The sequence below is a fragment of the Choloepus didactylus genome, chromosome 27, assembly GCF_015220235.1.
Source record: "Choloepus didactylus isolate mChoDid1 chromosome 27, mChoDid1.pri, whole genome shotgun sequence".
In the NCBI taxonomy this organism is placed as follows: Eukaryota; Metazoa; Chordata; class Mammalia; order Pilosa; family Megalonychidae; genus Choloepus; species Choloepus didactylus.
The window spans coordinates 16217524-16245055 of NC_051333.1; the positions used below are offsets into that span (position 1 = coordinate 16217524).

A 27532-nucleotide genomic window follows, 5' to 3' on the forward strand; every position below is an offset into this window, starting at 1 on the left:
TAAGTGCCCGTTCCCCCAGTCACTACCCATTCCCTTCTGCCCCCAGCCCCTCCAGGGCTCTAGAAATCTCTATGGGTTTGCCTATTCTGCACATTTCATATAAACGGAATCAGGCAATATGTTGCCTTTTGTGTCTGATATTTCACTTAGCATAATGCTTTCAAGGTTCATCCTTGTTGCATGTATCAGCACTTCATTCCTTTCTATGGCTGAATAATATTCTGTTGTATCCATTCATCTATTGATGGACACCTAGGTTGTTTCACCTTTTGGTTATTGTGAAAAACACTGCTATGGGCAATTTGTGCACCAAGTATCTGAGTCTCTGCTTTCAATTTTTAGGGTTTCTTTTGAAGGCGATGAAAATATTCTGGAATTAGTGGTGATGGTTGTGCAACTTTGTGAATATACTAAAAACCATTGAACTGTATACTCTAAAATAGTGAATTTTATGGTATATGAATTATGTCTCAATTTTAAAAATTATGGCTAAAAAAGAGAGAGGTTTACTTGAGCATCCACTATGCGCCTGGTGAGCTGGAAACTGTATATAGATGATCTTGAATCCTTACACCCCCTACCGCGTCGAATGGTGTCACCACTATTACCACGGTAGAGATGGAGAAATGGAGGCTCACAGAGAATGAGCCCACCACAGCTGGGCCTGCTCACCTCTCCTTTGCAGGAGTAGTTGATCTTCAGGTAATATGGGAAGCCCAGGTATTTCTGCAAGGAGAGGTTGGGCGAATGTCCAGAGCCGAGGGGGCGGGGGTACAAGACCCCTCCTGAGCTCCTCTCACCTCGTCCGGGTCGATGGGCGCGTCCACCAGCATGCCGAACACTCTCTCCACCTTGTCCAGGGGCTCTTGTCTGAAGAAGCGGTCGCTCGCGCCGCTCTTGCCTACCGTCTCGAACTTGTTCAGAAACACCTGCCAGGTGCATTCCTCATCCTCGACAGCCCACAGTCTCCACGGCGCCAATAGCAGCGCCAGCAGTGCCTGCAGCGCCCGCGGGACGTGGGGACCCGCAGGAGACATCGCGGGGTAGGGCGCCACGCGGCTAGAACCGGGAGAACGCGCAGGTCAAGGACAGCGCGCAAGACTGCGCCGCGGAGCGGCCTTCCGAAGCCACGCCTCGCCTCTGCGCTTCGCTCCGCCCCTGCTCCTGCTCCTGGCTCCGCCCCTGCTCTTGCTTCTGCGTCCGCACCTGCTCCGGCCCGCCCGCTTGCCCCTATTCCGGACCCCGCCCCTGCTCCTGCTCCTCGAATCCCCCCGTCTCCTAGCCTCGCCCCTGAACCTTGCCTCGCCCTTGCTCTTTGCACCGCCCCTACCCCTCACCCCGCCCCTGCTTTTCACGGCGTCTCTGTTTCTCGTAGTGGCCGCGCCCCTCCCCTTTTCGCCCCGACTGCTTCTCCTTTTGGCCACACTCCTGCACCGACTTCTGGCTCCGCCCCTGCTTCTTGCCCCGCCCCTGCTTCTTGCCCCGCCCCTCCACTTCTCGTCGCACCTCCCTCTCTCTTCTGGTGGCTTTCTCCTGGCTCGCTCCACGCGCTGGGCGCGGGTCCTGCCCTTGGCCCCGCCCCTCCCGTGGTCCTCGTACCAGGCCTTCTCGCCCCGCCCCTTTTCCTCTGCCCGCCCCTGTATCTCGCCTGGGGTTTGCTCCTCGCTCTGCTTCCGCTCCTTGTCCCGCCCCTTTTCCTCGCCCGCCCCTGTATCTCGCCTGGGGTTTGCTCCTCGCTCTGCTTCCGCTCCTTGTCCCGCCCCTTTTCCTCTCCCCGCCCCTGTATCTCGCCTGGGGCTTGCTCCTCGCTCTGCTTCCGCTCCTTGTCCCGCCCCTTTTCCTCGCCCGCCCCTGTATCTCGCCTGGGGTTTGCTCCTCGCTCTGCTTCCGCTCCTTGTCCCGCCCCTTTTCCTCGCCCGCCCCTGTATCTCGCCTGGGGTTTGCTCCTCGCTCTGCTTCCGCTCCTTGTCCCGCCCCTTTTCCTCTCCTCGCCCCTGTATCTCGCCTGGGGCTGGCTCCTCGCTCTGCTTCCGCTCCTTGTCCCGCCCCTGTCCCTGTTTTTCGCCCCACCTCTGATCCTCGGCCCGCCTCTGCTCTTCGACCCGCCCTTTGTCGACTCGCACTTTCCCCTCGCCTTTGGCCTGCTGTTCTTCCCGAGCCTGCCCTTCGCCCCGCCCCTTTCTCTGACCCGGTACCTTCTCGCTCCGCCTCTTCCCCTCACCCTGCCCCTTTTGGCCACGGACCCTCTCCTCGGCACCAGCCTTCTCGCCGCGAGACCTCTCCTTGCCTTTCGCTGTCTCCCGGCCCCGCGCCCTCGCTTCACCCTGCACCTTCTCCTCTCTCTGCGCCGGCGCTGACTTCTCGGTCGGTACCTTCTCGATCCTCACCTTCCGGTGGAACCGCGACACCTTCTCGCCCCGCCCCCTTCTCTCGTCCCGCCTTTCCATGCCCTTGGCCCCTACCTGCCCTACGCCCCGCCTCTTCTAGCCCCGCCCGTGCACATCGCGGCTTCTCCCTGCTCCTCGGCCCGCTCTTTCTCCTCTCCTCCCCAGTTTCTCCCCTCTTCTCCCCGGCCCCTACCTTCCTCCCCCTCCGCTTCTCAACCCCGTCCCCACCCCCCCCGGGATGGCCCCAGGCACCTCCCTCTTCTCCCCGCCCCGCGGTACCAGTCACTTGGTTAAAACCGGTCAACCGTCACTTGGCCGCTCCAGTCCCGCCCCTCCTGCCCGGTCTCAAAATGGCCGCTCGCACTTCCACAACCGACTTCCACCTTACCCAAGGCACGTCTGCGTCATGCGCCTGTCTCTATGGTAACGCGTCCTCCCCAATAGGCGTCAAGGACTTGGGGCCCGCGGACTTTAAAGCATCCAGGAGTGCCGGGAGTGGCCGGCAGAGGGTGCTGGAGACAGAGTCTGTGACAGGAAGGTCTTCAAAGAGCTCCTTTTGCTGACAGCAAGCCCCGCCCCTACTCCTCCTTCTACCCAATCAGGCTTTTATATCAACAGCCGGCATCCTACCTCTAGGACCTCGCGGGAGCGAATTAAGCTGTCTACGCTACAAAGCTGCAACAGTGGAGAAAGGCAATCGTCTCTTAGAGTTCTCCGGATAAGGCAATAAGATGACATCGTAAAGAGTGAACCACAGTAACTGGCGCAAGGTAAATAACAATTTTCATTTGTATTCTGGCTGCTGGCATTCCGGGGCGGTGGCTTTTTTGATGAACTGCAAAGTTAATTTTACTCTAAAATAGGGTTTTTCAAACTTTAGCTTGCATTAGAATCACCGGACGACTTGTTATAACAGGTTGTTAGGCTCCATCCCTAGAAATTTGGGTTCAGTAGACCTGGGGTGGGGCCTGAGAATTTATATTTCCGGCAAGTTCCTGCGTGATGCTGATATTGACGGTCTGGGGACCACATCTTGAGAACTACTACCCTAAAACCTTCCGCGACCCCTCATGGTCTTAGGAAAGTTTCCAGATTCCTGCATAGTCACATCCGTGCCATCCGTTTTCCCCACAGAGCCCTTATTCTACAGGCTAGACTCACTGAGTGGACTCTAATATCCTTGACCAGGTCTTGCCCTGCCCTCTACGTTCCCCAGAACTGTACCCTCTGGAATACTTTTCTCTTTGTCACCAAGGTGACCACTTTCCTTCCTTCAGGTCCTGTCTGTGCTACATGTCCAGCCCCCAAGCCACTCTTGATCACTCTAGGCTGTAACTCTGTGAAGTGGTCTTTCTTTCCCAGGGTTCGCAATCTCTGTGAAGGTGGGGCCCAGGGCTTTGTCAGTCCCTGTTGCACCCCAGCCCCACCCAGCAGAGAATAGGTGCTTCAGGTGAGCCAACCCCTGATTATGGTTTATCCCCCCCCATCCCCAACCCACCCCCTCATGCCAGGGAGGGTGACTTTATCTGAGAAAAGAAACTCAGCAGCTTCTACCTCACCAAATAGAGTGAGAGTGACTGGGGTCTCATCGTGGCACCCCCAACTCAGGGAATACAGCCTCCACCCCAAGGGGAAGCACCTTTGTTAGATCTTGATGTAACAAGGATGTTCACTGCGGCATTGTTTATACCAGCAAAAGACTGGAAACCATCCACTAGTCCATCAACGAGATGCTGAAATAAACAATGGGACATGTATCCTAGGGGAGGCACTGCAGATGTAAAAAAGGATATGAGAGACCTAATTATAAGGTCTCTGAAACACGCTGTTGGCAAAAAAAAATAAGTTTAATTCTCAAACAAGCCCATGAGGTAGGTCCTGTTATCCCACTTCACCAAGTAGCAGACGGAGGCACAGGAAGATGAACTCACTTGTCCAGAGCCATAGGGTTTGGGAGGAAGAGTTCAGATTTATGTCCAGGAACTTTACCTCTAGTCTTTAATTGTAACTACTTCACCACACTAGGTACTGTTTGTGTAGAGCAAAAATGAATGAATGAATGAATAAATGAATGACACACATATATATTGCTGGCACATGCACAGAATATGCCTGGAAGAAGACCTGGGAAATAAATCTATGTAGTCTGAGTATGGGAGAAAAATTTACTTTCCAGTGTACACTCTTTTGTTTCGTTGAATTTTTTAGCATGAACTCTTTTTTTTTTTTAAATCTTGAACTGAACAGGGCCTGGTGTCTTTCTAGAAGAAGTTGAAAAGAGAAGTGATGAGATGAGCAGAAGCCCAAAATCACACAAGCATCTCTCTGGAGTATGAGATGGGGGAGAAGCAACTGCCTCCCCACCCTGATGCAATGAGGCAGCCAACAGTGACCTTGGTGAGGAGCCTAGAAGGTTGGGGGCTGAGAAGGAGCAAGACGGGTGGGTGTTGTTGAGCTTCTGTGGGACAGGGTGACCAACCAAAACCATGTTCAAATCTCAGCTTTGCACTTTCTGAGTGACCTTTGGCAAGTTATTCAACCTCCCTCGGCCTCTTTTCCTTATCTGTAAAATGTGGAGTATTCGCTCAACTCATGGGGTTTTTGAGAGGGCCACTTATTCTGTATCAAGGGCTTAGGACAGTGCCTAGCCCATAGTAAATCCTATATGAGTGTTGGACAACACTGCTCGATAGATGAGCTCTTGTGACATTTTAGAATGATTTGACGATGTTGAGTTCTTCCTCCTTAAAATTCTCTCTTCTCTTACCAATACTCCCCATCCTCCCGGTTTTCCTACTCCTCTCTGGCACTCTTTTTCTGTCTCTTTTGTAAGCTCTTCTTTGATGAGGCAGGGCCAGTGCTTAGCATAAGGGGCCTTTATGTTAATTAGAAAAAGACACCCCCTGTTAGCATATGAATTTGTCCTTGAACTTCAGTCCTTATTTGTTGCCACCCAGCTGGCCAGACATCCTTCATGTAGGTCCTGCACAATCGTACATGAGATGGTCTTCACTGATTAATCAATGTCCATTCTCCCAACCTCCTACCATTCTAATAGTAACCCACTTATATATTCAGCAGCCTCCAAACAGAAACCCCAACCTCAGTTTTAGGGGGCAAGGGGATCCTGAGGAGTCCAAGCTAATCATGGTGCCTCATCATTCTGGCCAATGATTGGTTCTGGAATGGGCATATGAGCCAATTTGGACTAGTGAGATGGGAAAGGAAGTCTGCTGGGAGGCTTTGGGAAGGTTTCCTTGCTTCCAAAGAGACACACGTGGGAAGAGATGCCTCTCTCTTCTTGCACTAGAAATTGACAGGTCTGGTTGTGATGCCTGGACTTGCAGCAGCCACTCTAAGGCCATGAGGGGAGCCCACTTGGGGGCTAATACTTCAGCTGAGGATGATAGAGCAGAGACAGAGGGAACCTGGGACCACAAGGCCCTCTCAAAGCTGTGGATTGTATCATTCCTGGAGCCCTCCCCAACTCTGGACTTCCTGGAGAATATATATTATCTCATTGTTTTAGCCAGTGCGAGTTGGAGTTTTGTTACTTGCAGTCCAAATATTTTCTGATATAAATACCCTAAGGCTGATCTCTCTTCATTAACTCCCATGGCTGCCATCCCCATGCCCATGGCCTCAGTTCCCTCATCTCTGTCTCCAGCCTTGACCCATCCCTGAGCCCCAACCCTGGGAGTCCTTTGTCCTCCTGATGCCTCCCCTTGTGTTCCAAACTAGCCCCAGGATCTCCCCCCAAACTTGTTCTTTCTCCCAGGTCCCTATCTCAGGGGCAGTTGGCCAACTGACTATCCCTTGGGCCCTGGCCTGGCCTCACCCCTTCTTTCCCTACACTATAAAGCCTATGTCTGTCCACTTGGCCTTTTGAGTACCACCTTGCCCACCGCTCCTCCCCTTTTCAGCCCATTGTCTCCTGCTTTGTTCCTGCCCAGCCTTCCCCTGGCCTCAGCCTCCTCTTCTGGTCCCCTACACACATTGGTCAAGGGGGTCTTCCTAAAGCCTAAACCTAACCATGACCCTCTCCTGTCTAAAACCTTCCATGGCTCTCCAGTGCTGCAGGACAGAGGCCTCATTCCCAAGCTTGTCATTTGAGGACACCAAAGATGTATGTACCCATGTCACTTCATGCTCCTTCCCTCATTCACTCCATGCTTCAGTCATAGAAAACTGCTTGCCAGTAGCTAATGTCCCTGTCACGTTCACACCTCCAGGATGTCCAAAATGTACTCCCCTTGCCTTTTCTCTTTGCCCACAGTCTACTGATCTATCAAGGCCTAGCTCAAATGCCCATCCCTTCTGTAACCTATGTAGGGCTTGGTTCAGAGTGAGAGCTCGGTGGCTGGGCCATTGGCGATGACTCCCATTACTGACGGAGGGAGTGAAACATAAGGTCAGTCACTTCCTAGCTCTGTGGCTAAGACAAGGGACCTCCCCTCCCTGTGCCTCAGTTTCCATATCTGTGCAAAGAGGATAATAATATTATTTTCCTCGTAAGTAAATTATCCAGAACAGGTCCTGGCCAAAGGAAGCAGCCCAGAATAACATGCCAGACTCTGTGAAATCATCTTTAGAAGTAGATACTATTAATATTGCCATTTTACAGATAAGGAAGCTTGAGAATCACAGGAGTAAAGTGACTGCCCAAGGACACAGCCAGGAAGCAGCTGAGCTGGGATTTGCACCCGGATGCACGGTATGCAGTTAGTCCTTAGCAAATGAGGGCGGCTCTTACAGTGGTCCTGGCTTCCATACCGCTCGGATCTGGGCTGGAATCCTGCCTCAGTTTCCTGCCTGCCAGCTGATGATGAAGATCCTGTCACCCCAGGCTTATGCCGGGGCTCTCCACACAGAGTCTTGCTCCTTGGAGATACCCGGGAAGAATTAGTCAGGTGCAGCTTCTCCTGGCTACTCATGTTTCAAGCCTTGGTTTAGTTGTCCCTTCCTCCGGGAAGATTTCCCGGAGCTTCCAAACTGGACCAGGCACATTCCCTGTGCCAACCCTGTCCCTGCTCTGACCCCTCTGCCTCGCGTTTCCCCCACTGCAGCCCTGAGTATTCTGGGCTGTCACTGGCTGGGAGGTGGGTCTGTTTTCCACACTGGACCGCAAGTCCCCTGAGAGCAGGATCCGGGGCCATCCCGACCACTGCTGTGTCCCACAAAGGAGGGGGTTTGGGGTGAGTGAATATATTCTTCCCATTTGACAGATGAAGAAATCAAGACTCAGAGAGGGGCAGTCACTTGCCCACAGGGTAGTGACAGACCTAGGACCTGAAATGAGGTCTGATCCCAGAGCCTGGTGAGTCGGCAGCTGGTCATCAGCTGAGTGAGAGAGGCTGGGTGTAAGAGAATGAGAAACAGAAAGGCAGTGGGAAAACCAGAGGACCCACGAGACCCAGAGTGGGAGGGAAAATGAGAGAAAGGGGAAGCAAGACAATGTCAGGTGCTTGGTGGCACCCAGGATGTGGAAATGGGGCCTGCCGGACCCTTGCATCCCAGCCAGGTGCAGTGCCCCACAAGCACCTGTATGTGCACGTGGCCACTCTTATACCATCAGCTCCAGTCCTGTGGGCACCTCGGCCCCAGGCCAGTTCCATTTAGCCCAGGGCACCTGCCCCAGCTACCTGGGGATGGAGGCGTAGTCAGTGTGGCAGCTGGCAGTGAGTTGTTGGTGCGGCTCCAGCTGGGGGTCCAGAATGTCTACCTGATCGTCCTCATCTTCGTTGGAGCCAGCAGGGCAGGGGGTGGGCAGCAGGATGAGCTCAGTGAGGCCGTGCAGGTCTGACACATGGCGGAAAGTCTGCAGCACCAGCACCATGGCCACCAGGCCCAGGAAGAGGTAGGCTGAGAGACGGCAGAGGGGGATGGGTGGACTTGGGCTCAGACCCCCAGGGCAGGCCCTCCCTCTTCCCCTGCATGTCCCCGGCCGGCCACCCTGCTCACCTGTGACCAGCGTCTTGTAGAGGGCCCGGTAGGGCTGCCCAGGGGCCTCTCCGGGCACATAGTCACCCAGGCCAATGGTGGATAGGGAGATGAAGCAGAAGTAGAAAGCATCCAGGAAGCTCCAAGCCTCCTCGAGATAGGCAAAGACTGCCGCTGGCACCACGAAGCAGGTGGTCACCACGACTCCCAGCAGAGCCACCAGGTGCCACCGGGCTGCCTGCCGGGGGTCCCAGCCCCAACGCACGGTCAGCCAGGACAAGGGCACGTGGGTCAGCAGCAGCGACAGGCGCTGGGCCGAGGCGGTCAGCAGCAGCATGGTGGCCGGCACACCCAGGAAGGCAAAGGCAATAGAGAAGGCCTTGCCCGCATCGGTCAGTGGCGTTGTATAGCCATAGCCTGTGGGAGGAAGGGGGAAGTCCTTCTGCCCACTTGGCACCTCCACTTGGGTGTCTGTGGACCCCAAATCAAGACCTAGTTTTACCCCCAAACCTGCCCCTCTCCCAGTCTCTCCAGTCTCAGGTGATGGCACCTCTGTCCTTTGAGCTGCTCAGGCCAAAAGCCTGTGTCCTTCTCTTCACATTCAACCTGTCCACCTGTCCTGTTGTCTCAGCCTTCTGATCTACGTCCCTCCCTGGTCCTGTCCATCAAAGCAGCCTCCTCCAAGGCCTCCTGCTCCCCTCTGAATGCCAGAGTCAGATCACGGCCCTCTCTGCTCAGAGCCCTCCTGTGGCCCCATCTCACACAGGGTCATAGGACAGAGTTCTCATCATGGCCCACGAGACCCCCACCATCTGCCCGTCACCTCCCTGACCTCAGCTTCTTTCACTCACCCCCTGGCTCATTCTCCCAGCTACACGGGCCTCCTTGCTGACAGTCCATGCAGCAACTTTGCACTGGCTATTCCCATCCCATGGAATGCTCTTCCCCCAGTACCTGCCTGGCTCACTCACTCCCAACCTCAGGAATTTGCTCAGGTCACCTTCTCAGTGATGCTTTCGCCTGTCCACCTTATTTAAAATTTTACCACCCCATTTTTTGTTTGTTTGTTTTCACAGCACTTAACGCCTTCTAGCATACTATAAGATTTACTTATTTGGTAAATAAGTAAATTTATTTATTTACTTATGTCTCCCCACTGGGGTGTCAGCTCCAGGAGGGCAGGGGTTTCTTTCTGTTTTGATATCTGGCATAGAGTAAGCACTTAATATTTGTCAAAATAATGAATGAAGGGTGCAGGCTGTAGCCTGGCTCTGAGCCTCCGTTTCCTCTATTCTAACATGGGTGTGGCAAGCCCTACCAGGGTCCCAGACCACATTGGAACTCAGCAAGGCCTGTGTGGGTGTGAGCTCCACAAACAGAAACATGGTAAAGGGGGATGAATTCAGGTGTTGGTGGGATTGGCTTTCTGTGGCAATGTCCAATATTAAAATCTTTTTTCTTTTCCCAAATCAAACCAAAGGGTCAGAGAGGTGACAGGATGGTGAGGGGCCTGGTTTACATTGACAAGAAAATGTCTTGCCTAATGAACTACAGATCTTGTCCTGTGATCAATAAAATGTGGAAACACTGCACAGAGCAGGCATTCACCTGTGCCTTTCTTCCATACAAAAGGATCCCACGAACACATGGCCACCTGGAATAAAGACATTTCCCAGACTCCCTTGCAGGGAAATTGGCCATAACTAATTTCTAGTCAATGAGGTATACATGAAAGAAGCCAGTAACTTCCAGTAAGTATCCTTTCAGGGAGCGGGGATGCCCATCTCTCTCCCTTCCTCCTTCTTTCTGCTAGCTGGAACATGACACGAAGGCTGGAGCTGAGCAGCCATGTTGGAGCATGACGTGATATTAGGAATGAAAACTGTGCATTGAGGAGTAATGGAGGAGCATGAGACAGAAGGAGCTCTGGCTGTGCAACCTTGAGTTGATTACCTTGAATGTGAGCAAGAATTAAACTTCCATCTTATTTCAGCCACTGTAATTTGATTTCAACCCATGTAAATTTTAAGGGTTTTGAGAGAGAAACTCTAGCAGATTGGCCGAAACATCAGGTTTACAAAGGACATGAAATCCTTATGAATAGAAAAAAATCACAGAGTTAGAATCAGATAGGGGCTGCGAGCTTAAACATAGTACCTCCAAGAGCTGAGTTCAAATCAGTGCTTTGCCATTTCTCCCTGCATAACCTCAGCCAAGGGACTCCCCATCTCTGTACTGTGCAAAATGGGCTCATAAATATTCCCTTCCTCAAAATCTTACTGGGTTTGGACATGGCTGGCACCTAGCAAGGGCAAGTAAAGAGTTACAGTGACTGTAACACTCACTTCCTCTCTCCTGATTCCCAGTTCCAAGCGGGCCTGCCCCTCCACCCAGGGCTGCCTGGGGTAACTCCAGGCCACGGGTCTTCCTCAGAAAATTTGGGCCTGTTACAAAACCAGGGACACTGTGGAAAGAGTGTCTGAATAACACTTAGTTGGTTTTCCATTTCTCCTGATACACTTAGGGCTTCTGTCTTCACTTACAATGATAACTGATCACTCAGCAAACATCAATTTTTACCACTACTGAGCACTCCTGATGTGCCCAGCACTTCACACACACACACCACCCTTCTTCATGCCAAGTCTCAGAGGTTGTGCAGTGTGTTGGTTAAGAGTATGGGACTCTGGGGCCGGAGAGCTGGGGCTCAAATTCCCACTCTGCACCTTCCTAGCTGTGTGACCTTGGGTAAGCCATTCAGCTTCTCTGGGCCTCAGTTTCCACTGCTGAAGAACAAGGCTGTTGTGCTGATGAAGTGACTAAAGAAGCACTTATGTGGTAAGACCTCCATCAGGCTGTTATTAGGAAGTGGGGAGTGTCACTGTCCCCATTTTGCAGGTGAGGGAGGCACTGAGGCCTAGAGATGAGCAGCGGCTGAGCAGGAACCCAAGCCCAGGCTGCACCTGCAGCTCAGAGCAGGTACAGCCGGCCCAGCCGGTGCAGGGAAGAGCAGGCCCAGGGGACGACGTCACGTTCCAGACTCTGTGGGATCATCCAGCTCTGCCGTCTATGGCCTTAGTTTTCCAGTCCACACGATGGGGCAACAAAGGTAAAGTCTACTCCCTGTTGCTGTGCTGTCAGCTGGGAGGGGGAGTTTAGAGCCTGAGAGAGCGAGCCCCAGCCTCCTCCATCTAAATCCCCAACAAAGAGATAAACAGGAAGTTGGGGGCTGGGGAGGGGCTGCTGGTGGAGGTTGGGACCAACTCTTGAACAAGGCAGGGGTTTCCCAGTTCTTCGGGGGTGTGGTGCAGAGACGGGAATTCCCAAAATTGGAGAATCTCAAGGGCTGTGGGAGAAGGGGGGCAGGGAGCTCAGGGAAAGGGGTCTGGGGAGTCAGTAATCTTAGGTCAGAGGCCAGTGTCCCGGTTTGAAATGGAACCTGGCTTGGGGCTGGGATCCTGGGTCTAAAGAAAGGAGAAGCCAGGCTGGGATTGGGAGGGGAGTCCTCAGGCAAAGCCGGCTTCTGAGCCCAAGGACGCCTGGGGGAGGTGACAGGAGAAGGCCTTGCTAAGGGGAAGACTGGAGGAGGGTTCCCAGGTGCTTGCTAGGGAGTGTCAAGGACGGAGACCGGTAATGGTCTTGAGTGGAAACTGGGGAGGGGCCTAGAATGTCCTCGATGGAGGAGAGAATTTGAGGTCCAAAGCAGGCTGTGACTGTGTTGGGGTGCAGAGGGGGTCCCAGTCATGGGTCTGGAGATTGGAGGGATCCCAGGTCCCCCAGGACAGTCCCTTGCTTGGGAAGTCCAGGGTAGGCCGGGGAGCTAGGGTCAGGGGTAACAGGTACAGAGAGCCAAGGTCCCTGGGTGGGCACCCTGTTGGGGGAAGGGGTTCCACTTTTACTCAACGACAATGTGGAGGGCGTGGGTCCCTGGTAGCTGAAGGATGGGAGTCTCAGCCTGGGTTCAAGGAAACTCCCACGTGGAGTCCCTGGTGCGGAAGGGGTTAGGGGTTTTTGCTGGAGGTTGGTTTGGTGACTGAGGTTTGGGGGTCCTGGCTGGGAGGCCTCTGACTGGGGAGGGTGCAGTGGTCCTTCTGGGATGGTGCTCCTGCTCCCTCCTTGTGGGGCCCCAGTCCTTGGGGGCTGCTGGGGGGGAGTCTCTGAATTGGGAGACCCAGATCCAGAGAGAACTGGGGGTTTCCCTATTGGGAAGAAAATCCTACACTGAGGCTTCCATGTTGAGATGGGCTGGAGTCCTGGGGAGGGGTCCTGTGTCTGGAGTCAGGGATATTTTCTAGGGGCCTTGGGTCAGGGACGGATGGGGATGGCCCTTGGTCCGAGCAGAGCAGGGGCCCTTGCTGGGTAGTGCTCTAGGTCTGGAGGGGTGGTCGTCTCAGCCGAGGGCCCCTGGTCCTCACTGAAGAATCCCTATGGGAATAAGGTCTTGTGGTGTCCAGGCACCCTGAGGGGCGGGGAGGGTGTGCTGGAGATTCAGGGTCCACTGGGAGAAAGTTGAGGGTGGGTTTCCCACAGGCTGGGGTCCCAGAAGGACACATCTGGAGAGCCAGGAGACCCTGTTGGGGGAGATGGCTGTCCCCAACCCAGAGAGAAAGGCAGGTGTTCTTGGGTGGCTGAAGGGTGAGGGTCTCAGGTGGTAGGACCCGGTCCTCGTTGAAGGTCTCTGAGGGTGCTCCTAGGCCCAGAAAGGATTGGACAGACCTACTCTTAAAGGGAGTGGGGCAGGGAATGGGGTCCCAGATGCTTACTGGAATGAACTCGGAGGGAGGCTCTAGTCTCCAAGGGAACTCAGGCGTTTCCTGCTAGGAGGAAGGGGCCTGGGTGAGGGGGGGTGCAAAGACCAGGAGTGTGGGTCATTGATCCTCAGTGAGGGATTTTGAGGGGCTCCTCGGTTCAGAAAGGATGGGGGTGATCCGCTGGGACAAGGATATTTCGGGAGGACCCCCGGCTCCCTAGGGTGGCAGAGACCCAGAGTGGGGGTCCCGGGTGCTCACGGGCTTTGGGGAGGGGGCGCTCACGTACCCACGGTGGTGACCAGGGTGCTGGCGAAGAAGAGCGCCGAGGCGAAGTCCCAGGAGGGGTCCGAGGCGTTGGCGGTACCCGACGCGTTGGCGAGCACCGCGCGCCCCAGCCGTCCGGCCGCCAGCACCCGCTCCACGAAGGCGTCCAGGGCGGGAGCGGTCACGCACGGGCTGCGCAGCAGCAGCTGTGCCCGCAGCGTCCCCAGCTCGGCCCGGAGCTGAGCCTCGTGCGGCCTCTCCAGCCGCGCCACCAGCAGCGCGCCCAGCACCAGGTACGCGGCGTAGGCGAGCAGGGAGCCCGCCAGGAGCGCGCCGCGCTTCATGGTGCCCGCGGGACCCGCTCCCCGCCTGGCCCCCGGCCGCCCCGCTGACGTGGCCCCCGCCTCCCGGGCGCCGGGCACCTGGCTTCAGTTCCGGGAGTGCTTGAGCCGCGGCCACCCGCGCCCCAAAGAGGAAGTGGAGGGAGAAGGGGAGGGGCGGGGGTGGAGGAACGTCCCGCCTCCGGGAAACTGAGGCACGCCCAACCGCCAGGTGGTAGTACCGGGAGGGTGGAGTCCAGAGCTTTCCAAGTCCGGGAGACCTACGGGATGGGAGGGATGGGGCTGGCCCTCCCGTCCTTCCACTCCGCGCTCTTCTTCCCGGGCGGCGCGGCTCGGCTCGGCTCGGCTCCCGGCGTTACAGAGAATCCAAACTCGCCTGTCCCCTCGCGGACCCAGGAGTCGCCCGACACTCTGCGAAGGGCGCGTGGCTGCCGGGCGAGCGCGGGCTGAAACCCAGCCCCGGCTCCATCCATCAAGTCGTGCGCCCTGAAAGTGGAGTTGCTTCCACCCGGAGGTGGCGCATCTCTAGTGCACAACGGGGGCACCACAGGGGCAGATACCTCCTGGGCCCTCCTGGACAGAGCGGGGTTCCTTTGTTTTCCACCAAATCTATGCTCGGCTCCCACTTTACGTTTGGCCCTTTGCTGGGCAGTGCAGGAGACACAGCGCTGACTGAGACAGCCCTGGCCCCGGCCCGCATGGAGCTTCCAGTCTAATGAGGGACATAGAAACATCAACAGAGAGTGACAGCCCAGAGTGGTCAGGGTTGGGATGGGGGAGACACAGGCAGGGGGTCAGGGCTGGGATGAAGGAAGCACTGGCAGAATGACCGAGGGCTGGGATGGAGGAGCCCAGAGGAAGTGGCCTTCCAAGCCTGGGGAGGACAGGAAGGCTTCCTGAGGATGGCAATAACTGAGCTGAGACCCAAAGGATGAATAGGAGTGAGCTAGGGTCTCTTCCTGGCTGAATCACAGATACACACCTGTATGGGAAATTTTCCTTCTCTGTCCCCCCTGCATGTTTCTCCACCCCACCCCACCCTCCACCCCCAGCTGGAACTCAGGGCCCTCCCTGGCGGTCTCCTGGATGGCAACCCAGAATCCTGCCCATGTCTGGCGGGTGGAGGAGTGGGGCTTGGGGCCCCAGCTCAGACATGCCCCAGCTGGGTCTATTTATAAAACTGTGGCCTTTCTTGGAGCAGAGCCCAGCTTGGGGCTGACAACCCACAGGAAGAAACTTCTGATAATAAAAACATTAACAGTAGCTGCCAGTGATCAAGGGCTTGCAGTGAATCCTCACCCCCTACCATATTATTCCCATTAAACAGATAAGAAAATTAAGGTTTAAGAATCAAGTAATCCAATCTGGCAATTCCACTACTTGGTATATACCCAGAAGATCTGAAGGCATTGATACAAACAGACATTTGCACACTGATGATCATAGTGCCATTATTCACAATTGCCAAAAGATGGAAACCAAGTGTCCTTCAACAGATGAGTGGATAAACAGAAAGTGGCATACACATATGATGGAATACTATGCAGCAGTAAGAAGGAATGAAGTCTTGAGACATGTGACAACATGGATGAAACCTGAGGACCTAATGCTGAGTGAAATAAGTCATACACAAAAGGAAAGGGATTGTATGTTATCACTAATATGAACTCCCTGAAAAATGTAAAATCAGTGCCTTAAAATGTAGAACATAGGGGACCTAGAAATAGACAGAAGCTAGTGAAGGGGGCATGATTACTAAATATATGTAGACCTGTTAACAAGGTTGAACTTTAGGGTATGGGAATGAACAGGGGTGATGATGGTTCATTAATGAGATTAGAAGTACCAGTGCCGGATTGAAGGTGAACATGATTGAAAGAGGTTGTTTAAACGCATGTATCCCACAGATTAGCACTACAGCTATAAATAAGTGCTTGCAGGGTCTACATCTAAGGTATGACACTGGTACAAAGAGTTAACAACAGAGTGGTATATGGGAAAAACTACCTATTGCATACTAGGGACTATATCTAATAGGAATACCTTACTAGTACCACACTAATACTAGGGATAAATAATTAGGGAACGATAGCTTTGAGGTATTTTGGGTTATGATAATTGTTTAAAATTGAGAGTGATGATGATTGTGCAACTAAGTGAAGACGGTGTGAGACACTGATTGTTTATCTTGTACAGAATATATGCTATGTGAAATTAGGAACCCCCTATTTAATAAGTCAAGCCCTTGATCTTGAGGCTTGCTCCTGTGAAACTTATGGTTGTAAAGGGGAGGCTAAGCCTACCTCTAATTATGCCTAAGAGTCACTTCCAGAGAGCCTCTTTTGTTGCTCAGATGTGGCCTCTTTCTCTCAGCCACCTCTGCAAATTAACTCACTGCCTTGCCCACTATGTGGGACATGACTCCCAGGGGAATGAGTCTCCTGGTGACATGGGACATGACTCCCAGGAATGAGCCTGGCCTGGACATCAAGGAATTGAGAGTGCCTTCTTGATCAAAAGGGGGAAAAGAAAGGTAACAAAATAAGGTTTCAGCAGCTAAGAGATTTCAGATAGAGTTGAGAGGCTATCTTGGAGATTACTCTAATGCAAGCTTCAGCTAGATATTCCAAATGGCCACAGTATGCCAAACCCAAATGAACAGTAGTCCCGAAAATCCTAACGAATACCCAGGTTCCTATTGGAGACGCTATAAAAGTTTCACTCACTAAGTTTATTTCTCAGAAATTTAAATCCTCTAGGGTGTTCCTATGCCAGAAAAGTCCCCAAACCCAGAGGCAACAGCCTCTTCAAGAACATCAACCAGTTTCCATAATGTCGACACCCCTTTTCAATAGGGTGGTCACTGCCCAGATATCCTTGAAGACTGAAACAGTGATCAAATGAGAGGGAAGGGTAGCAACAGCCAAGATAGGATTTAGCAAAGGATTATGAATACTAAATCTTTATATAAATATATTTATATTTTTAGTGTCTAGGATATTAGAACTGCTAGAAGGAAAGAAATGAAATGGTGGAACTGTAACCCGTAACATTCTTTGAAATTTGCTCTATAACTACTTGTTAAATTGTACTTTGAAAGTTATCACTGTTCCATATCATGTTATATTTCACAATAAAAAATGTTTAAAAAAATGAAGAAGTCACACAACTGGTAAGGGGTGAACATGATGCCAGTAGGAAAACCAAACCCTTGCTTTATTAATAAAAAAAATATTCACAGATGAGATAAATGCAGAAGAGAGCAGAGAGGGCTGAAGGTGAGGAGACAATGGAGTGGGGCCCAAATACAAAACAGGAATGGGGGCACCTCACTCATTATAAAGGACAGCAGCTGAGTTAGGACCCACAGCTGAGAGACCCCAGGGCAGTCCACAAAGTCCGCAGAAAAGACATGCCTGGGTAACAAATCCCAGTAGTCTCCCAGAGGGGGCAGGGAAAGCCACGGTAATGAGGTCACTTGCTGACATCCTTCCGGAGTGTTATCACTGCCCAGAAGTCATTTCCACCATTATCTTTGCCTGAGAGAAGTGGAGGAGACAGAAAAAGAGAGCCTGAGGGGGAGGGCGAGGGGAAGGCTGAGGAAGGTTAATTTTTAGGGCTCTGCACATGCAGGTGCACCTGTGCGTGCCACAGGTTGCCGGGGTTGTGGAGTGTTTTTTAAGGGCAGGGGAAGCCAGGCTGCAACGAGAGAGCATTTTTACAAGATGATTTTTATGAATTAATTTCTGGGAAATTGCCTCAAGATTTCTTCCAAGGAAGACATCTGGTCTTCCTCATCTCATCTCATTTGTTTGCTTTCCTTTTCTCATTATAAATATTTACTTACATACTTTAGGACTGCCAAAATGTATAAGCGTTAGAGCCCACACAACTCCTATCACGCCCTCGGGAACACAAATGGATCTGCCCTCCCCTGCTCCACGCCCTTCCGCGGCTCCCCAGTACTGCGAGCTTCAACACGGAACTCCATTTCCCATCGACCCATTCGCTCGACGCCTATATTTCCCATCATGCTCACCAACATCCTACCTCCAGGATTGTTCCATGCCCCGCCCCGCTGCTCCTCGGGCTCTGTCGCTCTTACGTCACGAGCCCCCAGTCCCCGCCTTTTACTCGCCTCCGTGGGCGGGCGTGGCCTCTGCGCGATCGTGATGCCCATTGGCTGCCGCGTCGACGGGGGCGTGGCTACGGGAGCCGGGCGGAGACATACGAAACAGCTGCTGAGTCGGCGGCGGCGGCGGAGGATGCACCCGGCAGGCTTGGCGGCGTCGGCGGCGGGGACGCCCCGACAGCGTAAGTGGCGTACGTGGCCGGCCGAGAAGATCGGGGCCGCGGCGGCGGTTGGCTGGGGCGCTGCTGGACGGAGGTCAAGAGGTCAGGGATCGGGAGCTTCGAGGTGTGCGTAACGCAGGGATGCCAGGTCCGGGTAGGGGCAGCGCGTTGGGCTTGGATCTTTTCTTTAGGAAATTCCTTTAGAAGAAAACAACTTGGGGCAGGATATTGTGTGTGTGTGCAGAGAACTGCGACTTTCATTCATTCGCCGTTAGCGATCTGCCCTCCCTGCTCCTCACCCTTCCATGGCTCCCCGGTGCCCTCGGGTTCAGTGCGGCCTTCATGGCACTCCGCGAGCAGGGAGAGCCATGTTCACTCCTTATTTAAGATTTGAACCTTTATTTATTGTACTGTTAACCCCCTTTTCCCGTCTCTGTCAATTAGCCTCTCTTTAAGCTCCTCTTCATTTCCATGAGTGGGAGTGCACCTCATTCATTCATTCACTGTCTCTTGCCTCAGCAAGCCTGCTGTCCCACCCAGACCATCTCAGCAGCCTCCTCCCTCGTTTTCCTGCTAGACCCTGTGCTGGAATTTGGGGAACCAGGATAGCCCTGGCTCTTGCCTTACAGCTCAGAGTTTAGTGGGAAGACAGTTGCTAAACTAAGAGGCAAAAATGTTAACAAGATAGTTTAGGGAGTGGTGAGGGCTGTAAAGGGAATAAACTGGGATGTGACTGGGGGTCAAGGAGGCCTTTCCATTGCGGGTGAAGTGTGATGTGCTCATTCCTCCCTTCAACCATTAGAAAGATGCCTGGCTGACCCAGTGCTGGGTGATGCTGGGGACTCAGCAGTGCCCACACAGCCCTGGTTCCTGTCCTCATGGAGCTTGCAGTCCAGAGTGGAAGACAGACAGTGACAGTCTCCGTGATGGATGGAGCTGTGGTGAGGGAAGCTCAGGCAGAGGGGTCAGGGCTGGAACAGGGAAGGCCCAGGGTGCTGTGCACTTAGAACTAGTGCTGTGGACATTTCCTAAGAACAAGGATAGCCACTTATGTAACTATCATAAGTGCAGTTATCAAGTTAAAAAAAATTTAACATGGCTATAAATCTCGCCATCTGTTTTGCAATTGTCCCAGTTGCATATGTCCCAATAATGTCCTTTTGAGCCTTTTCTCCTCCCTGATTAGATCTCATCCAGTATCACGTTTTTCATGTAATTGTCATTGTCTCTTTAGCTGCTTTTTGTTTATTTTTTTTTTTAATTGTGGGAACATACATGCAACATGGGGCTTGGGGACGTGTGGCTAGGGTCCAGTGCTGGTTGCTTTTGGATTGAGGAGACCTGGGTCTGTTTTCAGGCTACAGATATTTGAGAGGAAGGGTTAGGAGCTAGTAACTGCTAACAGATGACATGGATTGACTGCTTTTTATGTGCCAGGCCAGTGGGCCAAGTGGTTTTTGAGTGTGATGTCACTTACCTCATAAGAGCTCTGCGAGGCAGGGCTGTTAACTTCATTCTTCAGAGGAGAAAACTGACCTGCAGGGAGACAAAGTCACGTGCAGATTGATTCCTCTCCCCTCCCATTGTAAAATTCCTGGTTAGGAGCAGGGGCTCTGGAGCCACAGTGCTGGATTCAAATCCCGCCATCCTATCCTCCCCCGTCTCAGCAGACAGCACTCACGAACACTGCATTACTTCAACCAGAACCTAGGAAAATGCCGTTGGCTCTTCCCTCTTCCTTACCCTACCCCAACGAAGCACTCCTCCAACAAGACCTGTCTCTCCCACCCCTGAAATCTATCCAGAACCAGCCCACCCCACTGCCGTCCACTCTGGTCCCGTCCACCCTGCTTTCCCACCTAGACCATCTCAGCTGCGTCCTCCCTCGTCTTCCTGCCGCCCAACAGTCTGTTCCCGTCACAAAGCCAGAGGAAACTTTTAAAAACATTGAAACCTGGCTCTGCTGCATATTAGGTGTAAGATTTGGGATAAGGGCCTGAACCTCTTTGAGGCTCAGTTTCCTCATCTGTAAGATGGGGATGATAATAGCATCTACAGAAGGGAGTTGTCGTGACGATCAAATGAGTGAATCCATAGTAAGTGTTTAGAACACAGCCTCGCATGTCGTAAGTGCTCATTTGGGACCTAAATACTCTAATATTTATCTGATGGACTTGGCTGGACTCCTGCTCTGCTGCTCACTCAATTTGGCTCTTTGGACAGTCATATAGCCGCCTGGGACTTGGTTTCCACATCTGTAAAGTGATAATGGCCATTTATTCTTTCATCAGGCTTTTGTTGAACACCTACTGTCACCTTATTCTAGGCCTTGGGGATTCAGCTGTGCACAAGATAAAGATCCCTGCCTTGGGGGGGGAGCTCACAATCAAATGGAGGAGACAGACAGTGAACAAAAGAAATAAAACGTCCAGTATATGAGATACTGCCGAGTTCTGTGGAGACAAGCGAAGCGGGGAAGGGGCACTGCACAGGGAGACGCAGCTGCAGACAGGATGTCAGGGGCCTCCAGGAAGAGAGGAGGGAGCCACGTGGACGTGTAGGGGAAGAGCAGCCGGGCAGAGGGAGCAGCCAGTGTAGAGGCCCTGGGTGGGAGCGTCCCTGGTGTGTCCAAGGAGCATCGAGAGGCCCACGTGGCTGGAGCCAGATGAGCGAGAGGGAGCGTGGGGGGAGATGTGGACAGAGCCCGTGACTGTAAAGGCTTAGTACAGGGTCGTGGGCACAGGAGCTGTCAGCATCACCACTGTCATTGTTGTCATCGTTATTGCTTATTTGGGTGGATGGAAGGCTGGATGGTGGCAGGCAGAGCCTGCACTTGATGGCCCATCTGACTCCCAAACCAGTGCTCGACCAGTGTACCCACCTCCTGTGGGGTGGGAGACTGACGGGAGCTCCGGCAGGATGACTGAGGCACCCCACCTGCTTCCCCTGCAGCCTCAAAGCGGAGGGTCCCTGTATCCCAGCCGGGCATGGCCGACCCCCACCAGCTTTTCGATGACACGAGTTCAGCTCAGAGTCGGGGCTATGGAGCCCAGCGGGCACCCAGTGGCCTGGGTTATCCCGCAGCCTCCACCTCGCCTCCGACACCCTTCCTGGATGATCATGTGTCCAACATGGCCATGGCCTACGGGAGCACCCTGGCTGCCCAGGGCAAGGAGCTGGTGGATAAGAACGTGAGTGGGCCGGGGCTGGCGGGAGTGGGGTGCAGGTGGTGGGGGGGTCCATGGGGCTGTGGGGCCTCAGTCTCGAGCTCTGCCTCTGCAGATTGACCGCTTCATCCCCATCACCAAGCTGAAGTACTACTTCGCCGTGGACACCATGTATGTGGGCAAAAAGCTGGGCCTGCTCTTCTTCCCCTACCTGCACCAGGTCAGCTCCAGCCCCCAGCCGCACCACTGCCCCGACCCCTCGGGGCCCCTGCCAGCCTGTGGGAGCATCAGCGCTGGGCCAGGTGTCAGGGGCAGGGTGTAGATTTGCCCCAAGGGAGGGCCTGTTTGTGGGGTGGGAGGAGCCCTGCTCCAGGGTCCTCCCCTGCCCCTCTCCCCCCAGGACTGGGAGGTGCGGTACCAGCAGGACACACCAGTGGCCCCCCGCTTTGACATCAACGCTCCTGACCTCTACATTCCAGGTTCACCCCCACCCCCACCCCCCACGGCCTCTTCCCTCTGGGTGGGCACATCAGGGGCAGAGGTTTGGGTACCCAGAGGCCCCCGGATGACCCTTCTTCCTCTGACCAGAGTCTGTGTGTCTGTCTGCTTCCCCCAGCTATGGCTTTCATCACCTACATCTTGGTGGCTGGCCTTGCGCTGGGGACCCAGGACAGGTAAGAGGGGCCCGGAGCAGAGGGGTGCTCCCCGTCGGCCCAGAACTCCCCTCAGCATCACCCTCGCCTCTTCCCTCTGCCTTGCCTCCAGCCTTCCCCTTGACCTCCAGTGCCAGATCCATCTTAACCTTGTTCTCTTCTGACGAGCTGCCCCTCCCACCTCCCCTGTATCCCTGCATCCCTTGTACCCCCCACTCCAGCAGCTGTCAGGAAGAGGCTGGCCTGGCCCTGCTCAGGAGCTGCCCGTAGCTCCCCCGTCCCCAGGCCAAGCCCCAGCTCCTTAGCCCTGTCCCTGCCCCGGCCACTCTGGTCCTCTTGCCATTCCTGCCTCCCCAGGGCCTCTGCACACCCACTTCCTTTAGCTCAGGACCTCTTCCTCCCCTACGTCAGCTGCGAGTGACTCCGCTGTCACTTTGTCAGGGAAGTCTTCCCATCCCCCCACTAGGCCGCAAGTCCTGCTTCTTGCTCATAGTCCCCTGTTCGCTTCCTTCTGGCTCTGAAAACAGCTGCCATCAGAATCAATTAATTGTTGAGGCACTGGGGATATGGCAGGGACCAAGACAGGCAAGGTCCTTCCTCCTCTTCAGGGCTCACCTTGGGTGTCCCGTCCTCCAGGAAGCCATCTCTGACCTTTTTCTCCCCACCTCAGACTGGCCCAGATGCTTGCCTTGGGCTCCCGCAGCCCCCTGTGCTTCCCCACCCCAGCCCCGACCCCTCTGCCTGTGCCTCCTCCATCCCGGCCCTGATTCCCCTGGGCTGGCACCGTCTGGGGACAGGTCTGTCTCCTCCCATGGACTGGTATTTCTGTGAGAACAGGGCCCAGGCCATGTTGGTCACTGCCTGGTGTCCACCCACCCCTCCACCCCACCCCCAGCAAAGGGCTGGGCCCAGGTGGGTGCTCAGGGAGGGGCTGAGCCGAGCCGAACTGAACGACAGAGCATGGGTGCCGGCAGGTTCTCCCCAGACCTCCTGGGGCTGCAGGCCAGCTCGGCCTTGGCCTGGCTGACGCTGGAGGTGCTGGCCATCCTGCTCAGCCTCTACCTGGTCACCGTCAACACAGACCTCACCACCATCGACCTGGTGGCCTTCTTGGGCTACAAATACGTTGGGTGAGTGCCTCCCCTTGTCCCCTGTCTGCCACCCCCCCAGGCCTCTCCCTTGAACCAGGCTCCCCCTTCTGCCTCCAGGATGATCGGCGGGGTCCTCATGGGTTTGCTCTTCGGGAAGATTGGTTACTACGTGGTGCTGGGCTGGTGCTGCATGTCCATCTTTGTGTTTATGGTGAGCTGGGGGCTCAGGGCAAGATGAAGTTGAGAGCACAGGCCCCCTGGGCAGAGCTGAGGTTCTGAGGATTTCAGGTGGGGAGTCTGGGCCCCTAAGGAGCGTTGGGGGTCAGGGAGGGCTTCCTGGAAGCGGGATGTCCCATCTGGAGCCTGAAGGAGGGAGAGAAGCCAGCCAGGGTGCTATCTAGGGATACCTAACATGCAGCATTCCAGGCTCTGCCCACCCTCACCTTCACCCTTACCCTGCTGTCCTTACATGTGGGCCACTTCCTGCCAAATCTGTGAGGATGCAAAGGCTCCGCATTCCCAGCAGTAGATTCTCTGAGAGCCCTTCCAACTGGAGTGGAGGTACCAAGCCTGGGTTTGACTCCAACTTCACTGTGTCCTGGGCAAACCACTTTCCCCCTTTAAACCTCAGTTTCCCCTTTTGTAAAATGGGAGATGATAATTGCACCCAATTCTCACCATACAGGGAGGATTCTGTGTGAGCACGAGAAGAAGGCAAAAATAGTGGCTGGTAGGCCAAATCAAGCCTTTGAACAAACTTGGACTTAGATGTCATCATTTAAAAGTTACAAAACAGCATTTCTGGCTTGTCTTTAAAAATTGGCCTTGGCCAACAGCAACCAGCATCCCCACCTGGGGCCACAGCTGGGGCTGAGTCTCAGCGGCCCTTCAGGCGGGATATTCACCGTGGCACTGGCCACCTCACACACATTTAGGTCCCTGATTGGCATCTGAGTTCAGAGCCCTCCTGGGAGGTTTTGCTCTTAGGTCCTGGCCAGGAGCAAGTCCTCACCATGTGTTAAGAGCTTTGGGGGAAACTGAGGCCCCAAAGGAGCAGAGCTCTGTGCCCTGCCTTCCCCCGTGGACAGGTGAGGAAGGGCTGTGGCCTTGTCTGCAGCCACCACTGGATGGTACAGAAACTTGGAGCTGTAGAAGGGCAGGAGCTTGGCCTGGCTGCGTGGTCCTCACGGGCAGAGGCTGGAAGCAGGCCCAGGCGCCCCGCCCCAGGCCGACCCCTTGGCTCCCCGTCTCCCCCAAACTCCACCCCAGATCCGGACGCTGCGGCTGAAGATCCTGGCGGAGGCGGCGGCCGAAGGGGTCCCGGTGCGCGGAGCGCGGAACCAGCTGCGGATGTACCTGACGATGGCCGTGGCGGCGGCGCAGCCCCTGCTCATGTACTGGCTCACCTTCCACCTGGTGCGGTGACGCCGACCCCGTTGGAAGCTCCCAGCCGCGGATCCCGGGGCCGCCGCGCGCTCCGCCGCCTGGTCTCCCGCGGGCCCGCCCCAGCCCCGCGGCCCTCCCTCGGGCCCGCCTCCAGCTGCTGAGAGATGTCGCACTGCACAGGCCGCCGCCCGCCCCCGGGGCGCGGCCGCTGTTTCGGAAACAATAAACCGGGATGGACATTGGCCGGGCAGCGTCTTCTTGGCCCGGCGCGCGGGCCGGCCGGGGGGGGTGGCCAAGGTCGGGGGGCGCGGGGGACACGGGAAAGGGCGGGCAAGGACGTTCGCGGAGCCGGGTAGCCGGAATGCAGCGGCGACGGTTTAATGAGCCCCTCCCAGGCCCCGTCAGTGAGCAGCCTCCTTCTTCTTCTTCTTCCCCTTCTCCTTCTTCACTTTCGGCTTCTTGGCCTTGGGGGTGCGCTCATGCTGCTCCGAGCCCGCAGTCCGGGGCTGTGAGGCCGAGGGCAGGGAGGTGGGAGAGAAGAGAGACGGATCCCGGCTGCGCGCGGGAACCCGAGCGCTCCCGCGCTGGGACTCGGGCCCCCACCTGGGGCGCGGGGCGCGTGCTTGGGCCGGGGGTGCAGCGGGGAGCGCTTACCTTCGCCTCCGAGTCCGAGTCGCTGGAGCTGCTGCTGGAGTCTGAGGAGCTGCTGTGGCCGTGCTGGTTGGCGGCGTGACAGTGAGGCCCGGGAGCCCTTTACCCAGTTCCCGGCCCCTCGGGTTGGAAGCCCAGGGCGCAAGGCAGGGTCCTGGGATCAAGAGCAGCTCCCGCCCCTCTTTCCCCGCGGGATGTGCTGGGATGACTTACCCTGGGATTAGCAGCTGCTCCTGCCGCTGATGGGCCCTGAACTTTGGGGGGGCTGTGCTTGGAGGCCCCCCGCTGGCTTGCCTCTGCGGACTTCTTGGAAGTGGGCTCCAGGGCTGTGAAGAGATGCGAACTGGGTGTTTTGGTGCAGAGGCGGGGGGTGCCCCGTGGTGGCAGCCCCTGGGTTTGAGTCTGGTCTCCCGCACCCCAAGCTCCACGTTCCCCAGGAGCGTACCTGCCTCCAGGTTGAACTCCATGGTGGTGAGGGAAGGTGTGTCCGGAGGGCCAGGAGGGCCGGGAGGGCTAGGTGGTGCGGGGCGGACGCGGGGAGGAGCAGTGGGACCCGCCCGCCCTGGAATGCGGAGGAGCGCCATTCACCGACTGACTCACCACCCCACCCCGGCTCCGCCCGGCTCGGCCGCACTGGGGAAGGGGCGGGTGGGCAGCAGTCAGCTTCCCCCGTGAGCCTTGGTGGGGAGGGGGCTGTTTGGATGGGGTCGTCCAGGGGAAAGTGTGGGGAACTGCAGATTTCCCGGGAGGGAAGGGGCTGGAACTGTGGGAAGTTTCCCCTCCAGTGGGCCAGGTGCCTGCTGTTGAAGAAACGAGAGGAAGAGTGCCCGACCCGTGCCCCTCTGCGCGCCCGATAGACTAACACTCCCTGTGCCCTTTGCGTGCTGGCGCTGCTCCAGGGACTGGCGTGTGAACTCAGCCGCAGTTACAAACTCGAGCTTGATGAGAAGCAGCGGCTGAAGGGGTGGAGAGTGTGGGCTTGGAATCAGCCTGCTGAATTTGAAGCCCGGCTGAGTCACTTAGCAGCTGGCTGATCTTGGGAAAATCATTTCGTCTTTGTTCCTCAGTTTCCTCACCTATAAAGTGGGACGTTGACAGCTACCACATGGGGTTCATAAATCAAATGGGTTAATAATTCCTTAGAATGATGCCTAGCACAGTGCTTTATAAAATAATTGAAAAATAAAAAGTAGGTATCGTTTCTCTCCCTGTTTTACAGATGAGAAAACTGAGGCATCAAGCTTTCCAGTAAGTTGACAAGGGTCAAACGCAGCATGAACAGGCCAGTACTGGGGCTCTCGCGGAAAGGGCAGTCGGCAGAGGCCCCTTTCCCCCTATGCGGGGCTGGGCCCAGGTCAGGTTGGGGGGAAGCCATGAGCTCCGAGGCTGAGAGGCTGGGGGGGCCTCATGTGGCCCTGTCCGGCCCAGCCCTGCCACCAGCAATTGGGCTGCCCCTACCTACCTGCAGGGAGTGGGCGAGCAGGGCCTGCATCTAGGCTGGAGCAGGTGACATCTGGCCCACACCCTGGCTCCGCTCAGGTCTCCCCTCCCGTGTCCATTCCTCAGCGGGGCCTGCCCTGACCTCTGGACTCCCCTGCTTGATGTCACCAGAGCCCTTCCCCGAGCTGACCTTTTCTTAACCCACATTCGCTCATCCAGTGTATGTTTACTGAATACCTACTATGTGCCCGGCACAGCTTAAGTGCTGGGGATACTGAGGGGAACAAAATGTAAAAATGCCATTCCCATGGAACTGACATTCCAAAGGGGGGATAAACAAGAAACAAGGTAAAATATATAGTATGTTAGACAAAAACTGGAAGCTCAATGCCTGTCAGCTGTTGAGTGGGGGGACAATATGGCATATCCATACGATGAAAGTAAAATGGAGTAAAAGGGAACAAACTCTGCGCCAGGTTACAGCACAGATAAACTTCCAAAACACGTGAGGTGGAAGAAGCCAGACACGAGACCACTTACTGTGTGATTCTATTTCTATGAAATGACCAGAAAAGGCAAAATTATAGTGGTTGCTGGGAGCTGGGAATGGGGATTAACTGGAAATGGGCCTGAGGGATCTTACTAGAGGAGGTGAAGATGTTCTAAAACTGATTTATGGTGTTGGTTGCACCACTCAGCAAAGTTGTTAAAATCATTGCTTTGTAAACTTGAAAGGGGTGAATTTTATGTAGCTTTCACCTTAATAAAAGCTGTTTTAAAAAGTAGTACATGCTGAGAAAAGAAATACACCAGGAAAGGGGTCTAGGTAAGAGGCCTCCGAGGCGTGTTGGGGTGGGGAGGGGCAGGGCCTCACCTAGGTCTTCTGAGGAAAGACCTGAAGGTGAGGAACGGAGCCCCGAAGCCTGTGGAGAAAGCATTCCGGGCAGAGGAACAGCGAGTGCAGAGGCCCAAGCATCGTGCACCCCGTCAGAGTGGCGGGGTGAATCGGGGGTAGATGAAGCGGGAGGCACGTAGGGGCTGGGGGAGGGTTTGGACATCAGAGTAAGTCTTTGGGCGAGACGGGAGACATGGGGGGGGCGGGGTTCTGAGCAGAAGAGGTGGGCAGTGATTGGGGCCTGGCCCAGGCTGCCAGAGCCAACCATATGTG

At 55.1% G+C, this 27532-nt stretch overlaps 4 protein-coding genes and 2 long non-coding RNA genes across 15 annotated transcripts in view; 2 read left to right on the forward strand and 4 right to left on the reverse strand.

The window, feature by feature from the left end:
* CATSPERG (cation channel sperm associated auxiliary subunit gamma) overlaps positions 1-2411 on the reverse strand; it is a 28163-nt gene extending 25752 nt beyond the window's left edge. The window contains 3 exon segments of the mRNA XM_037819011.1: positions 673-726; positions 801-1059; positions 2288-2411. Of these exon segments, the coding sequence (XP_037674939.1) occupies positions 673-726; positions 801-1037 (291 nt within the window). The 5' untranslated portion in view covers positions 1038-1059; positions 2288-2411.
* On the forward strand, positions 2180-10557 carry LOC119521040. Of its 7 annotated transcripts, none has more exons than XR_005214285.1 (4): positions 2180-3157; positions 4635-4784; positions 7012-7101; positions 10141-10557. It is a non-coding gene; the product is annotated as an uncharacterized LOC119521040 (long non-coding RNA). The 7 variants fall into 7 exon arrangements; XR_005214288.1 differs by lacking the exon at positions 7012-7101 and having other exon boundaries at positions 2189-2364; positions 3006-3157; positions 4635-4827; positions 10141-10547; XR_005214289.1 differs by lacking the exon at positions 7012-7101 and having other exon boundaries at positions 2190-2364; positions 3024-3157; positions 4635-4827; positions 10141-10547.
* On the reverse strand, positions 4214-14366 carry KCNK6 (potassium two pore domain channel subfamily K member 6). 2 transcript variants are annotated; one of them, XM_037819013.1, is made up of 3 exons: positions 13365-14060; positions 8349-8744; positions 4214-8249 (listed from the first exon to the last, which is right to left on the reverse strand). In XM_037819013.1, the coding sequence occupies exons 1-3, from the start codon at positions 13684-13686 to the stop codon at positions 8026-8028; spliced, it is 942 nt and encodes a 313-aa protein (XP_037674941.1). In that variant the 5' UTR covers positions 13687-14060; the 3' UTR covers positions 4214-8025. The 2 variants fall into 2 exon arrangements, with proteins under 2 accessions (XP_037674941.1, XP_037674940.1); XM_037819012.1 differs by having other exon boundaries at positions 4214-8744; positions 13365-14366.
* A 2513-nt stretch (positions 14367-16879) lies between these two features.
* Positions 16880-19745, reverse strand: LOC119521660. Its single transcript, XR_005214394.1, has 3 exons — positions 19454-19745; positions 17734-18174; positions 16880-17222 (listed from the first exon to the last, which is right to left on the reverse strand). It is a non-coding gene; the product is annotated as an uncharacterized LOC119521660 (long non-coding RNA).
* YIF1B (Yip1 interacting factor homolog B, membrane trafficking protein) lies at positions 17910-24515 on the forward strand. 2 transcript variants are annotated; one of them, XM_037820171.1, is made up of 8 exons: positions 17910-17997; positions 20929-21167; positions 21259-21363; positions 21544-21622; positions 21760-21817; positions 22771-22926; positions 23005-23098; positions 24157-24515. In XM_037820171.1, exons 1-8 carry the CDS (start codon positions 17949-17951, stop codon positions 24310-24312), a joined length of 936 nt encoding a protein of 311 aa, XP_037676099.1. In that variant the 5' UTR covers positions 17910-17948; the 3' UTR covers positions 24313-24515. The 2 variants fall into 2 exon arrangements, with proteins under 2 accessions (XP_037676099.1, XP_037676098.1); XM_037820170.1 differs by having other exon boundaries at positions 17943-18102.
* Positions 23627-25807, reverse strand: C27H19orf33 (chromosome 27 C19orf33 homolog). 2 transcript variants are annotated; one of them, XM_037820172.1, is made up of 4 exons: positions 25370-25784; positions 25138-25250; positions 24928-24990; positions 24482-24779 (listed from the first exon to the last, which is right to left on the reverse strand). In XM_037820172.1, the coding sequence occupies exons 1-4, from the start codon at positions 25506-25508 to the stop codon at positions 24675-24677; spliced, it is 420 nt and encodes a 139-aa protein (XP_037676100.1). In that variant the 5' UTR covers positions 25509-25784; the 3' UTR covers positions 24482-24674. The 2 variants fall into 2 exon arrangements, with proteins under 2 accessions (XP_037676101.1, XP_037676100.1); XM_037820173.1 differs by lacking the exon at positions 24928-24990 and having other exon boundaries at positions 23627-24779; positions 25370-25807.
* Positions 25808-27532: the final 1725 nt, after the last annotated feature.